The sequence below is a fragment of the Mus pahari genome, chromosome 3 (assembly GCF_900095145.1).
Source record: "Mus pahari chromosome 3, PAHARI_EIJ_v1.1, whole genome shotgun sequence".
Classification (NCBI taxonomy): Eukaryota; Metazoa; Chordata; class Mammalia; order Rodentia; family Muridae; genus Mus; species Mus pahari.
Window position 1 is genome coordinate 73,986,604 of NC_034592.1, and position 2,522 is coordinate 73,989,125.

Sequence of the window (2,522 nt, forward strand, 5' to 3'; positions counted from 1 at the left end):
GATCCATTTCCATATAAATCAGTATGAAAGAGCCACTCATGTTTCACCAGAGGAAGATGCCCAACTTATATAATCAAATTATATTTCTCAACAGTTTTAATATGGTACTCACACTGTGTAGCTACTGACAATAAGCCCACACTAAATGCTGGCATCTTATGGCACAAAAAAGCTGAGGTTCTGTGAGTGCTCTGCTGTCCAACTATCCTGAATCCTGGCTATTTCCAGGAGTCAGTGAAATCTGAAAAATGTTTTGGCATATTGTGTAGTGTGGTGGGAATATCAAATAACCAGAAACATACATTCTTTTTCCTTTTTTTTTTCTTAAATTACTACACTACAAGGAAGCAGACATATCAAAAAGTTTATCTTTAATAAACACTTGAAAATAACAAGTAGCCAGCTAAGAATTGATATTCAAAATAACATGAACACATCATTTTTGACTCTTTTAAAGATGGTTTGCTAGTGACAGACATAACCTATTCTATACAGATGAAATCTCAGAATGTTTTTATCAAAATCATTTTGGCTTCTTTACGAACATCTTTGTATCTCTCACTTTCCATCAGAAACAACCATCAACCTCTTCCAGACTTTCTTCATAGCATTTTTCATGTCCTTATTCCGAAAAGTGTAAATCACAGGATTAAGCAAGGGAGTTAGGATAGTGTAAAATATCGCTACCATTTTATCAAAGGAGAAAGCAGATGGAGGTCGTGCATATATAAATATACATGGGACAAAGAACAAAACCACAACTGCAATGTGGGATCCACAGGTGGAGAGAGCTTTCCATCGCCCTTCTGAACTGTGAGCTTTCAGAGAGAACAGGATGACACCATAGGAGACAAGCAAAATAGAGAAGATTATGATGCAGATAGACCCACTGTTGGCAACTACTAAAAGGCCAAAGATATGTGTGTCAGTGCAGGCAAGTTCCAGTAATGGGAACAAGTCACACATGAAATGATCGATGACATTGGGTCCACAGAAGGGCAATTGCAATGTGAAGATAATTTGTATAATAGAATGCAAGAAGCCCCCTGTCCATGCTATCCCCATAAGTGTGCCACAGAGCCTCCAGTTCATGATGGAAGAGTAGTGCAAGGGTTTGCAAATTGCTACATAGCGGTCATAGGCCATGGCAGTCAAGACAATCACTTCTACTGCTGCAAGGAAGTGCTCAGCAAACAGCTGCATCATACATCCTTCAAAGGAGATAGTTTTCTTCTCATACAGGGAGTCTATAACCATCTTTGGTGTGATGACAGAGGAGAAGCATGCATCCAATAGGGACAAGAATGCCAAAAAGAAGTACATGGGGCAGTCTATCAATGCTGGGCTACAGACAATTGTCACCACAATTATCATGTTGCCCCCAACAGTTGCAATGTAGACAAATAAAAATACAATAAAAACTATTTTCTGGATTTTAGGATTCTCTGAAAGTCCAAGGAATATGAATTCTGTTACAAAACTCTGGTTTTGCATAATTTCAAGAAGAATATGAAGCAAACTGAGTTCATGTGAACCTGTAATTATTAGGAGACAAGCTTCAAATAAGATTATGTTATCAACAAGTTAGAGTAGTAGGAAACAAAAATTTTTTTGAGTGAGAATAGAAAAAAAATTAGTCCTTTGCCCAACACATGTACATACACACAACACTAAGCAAATTGAATAGGATATATATGCATTTATACAGAGAGAATAATAGGTAGACAAACTTATGATAGGCATAAATATAATAATAGCAATTAATGAATAGACCATGAGTTACAAAGAAGGATTACAGAATGTGTTGGAAGGGGTAAGGCAGATAAGTGTGGGAATAATATTCATAAGGTATATATGTTTAAATTTGGTTTTAAGGAAAGAAAAAAGTCACTTCCTGGAGGCAGTTATTTAAAATTGTGTAGAATTAAAGTACTGGCTATTTTTAATCTAAAAAACACAATGCATGTTTTGACCTAGTAACTTCTTGAAGTAGAATGATTAAAAGCATTGTGAAATCATTTCCATGTTATACATGTAAAGAAAACACTGTGTATTAATCATGTCTCCAGTCTGCTTGGAATGAAACACAGATGACTCTTCTTCCTGTCTGATCGGAACACTCACCTTCCAGTAGAATGGTAAAATATATTGTAAAAGCAATGGAAAATCTTCATCATATTTCAAATGGTCTTGAACATCTAAGAGTAATTGGAATTTTAAATGAGTTAATTTTTTGTTAGAAGTTATACAGACATACAGGAAATGTTTGTTTCTATTTGTAATGTGGTTGCTGAAACTGTCAAGATTTTCCTTTTAATTCATCAAGAGATGATACAAGTTAAGCAACTGCTAGGAACTCAAGTTACAAGGAGTTGTGGGTTTATTAATATTTGTTAGTATTTTTATTATTATATTGTTATTTCTTGGTGAAAATTTTAGTAAGAGGTGTTATGCTCAAACTAACAAGAGGTGCTTACCCTAGCATTTTAACACAGACTTTCTAGTTCTAAAGTACAAGGTCC

The 2,522-nt window shown here is 35.2% G+C and overlaps 1 protein-coding gene across 1 annotated transcript; it reads right to left on the reverse strand.

The window, feature by feature from the left end:
- Positions 1-558: 558 nt before the first annotated feature.
- Positions 559-1,509, reverse strand: LOC110318252 (olfactory receptor 4C15-like). Its single transcript, XM_021193122.1, has one exon. The coding sequence runs from the start codon at positions 1,492-1,494 to the stop codon at positions 559-561; it is 936 nt and encodes a 311-aa protein (XP_021048781.1). The 5' UTR covers positions 1,495-1,509.
- Between the last annotated feature and the right edge of the window lie 1,013 nt (positions 1,510-2,522).

Coding starts and splice junctions, on each gene's coding strand:
- LOC110318252 (XM_021193122.1), bottom strand. CDS start 1,494: ATGCAAAACCAGAGTTTTGTAACAGAATTCATATTCCTTGGACTTTCA.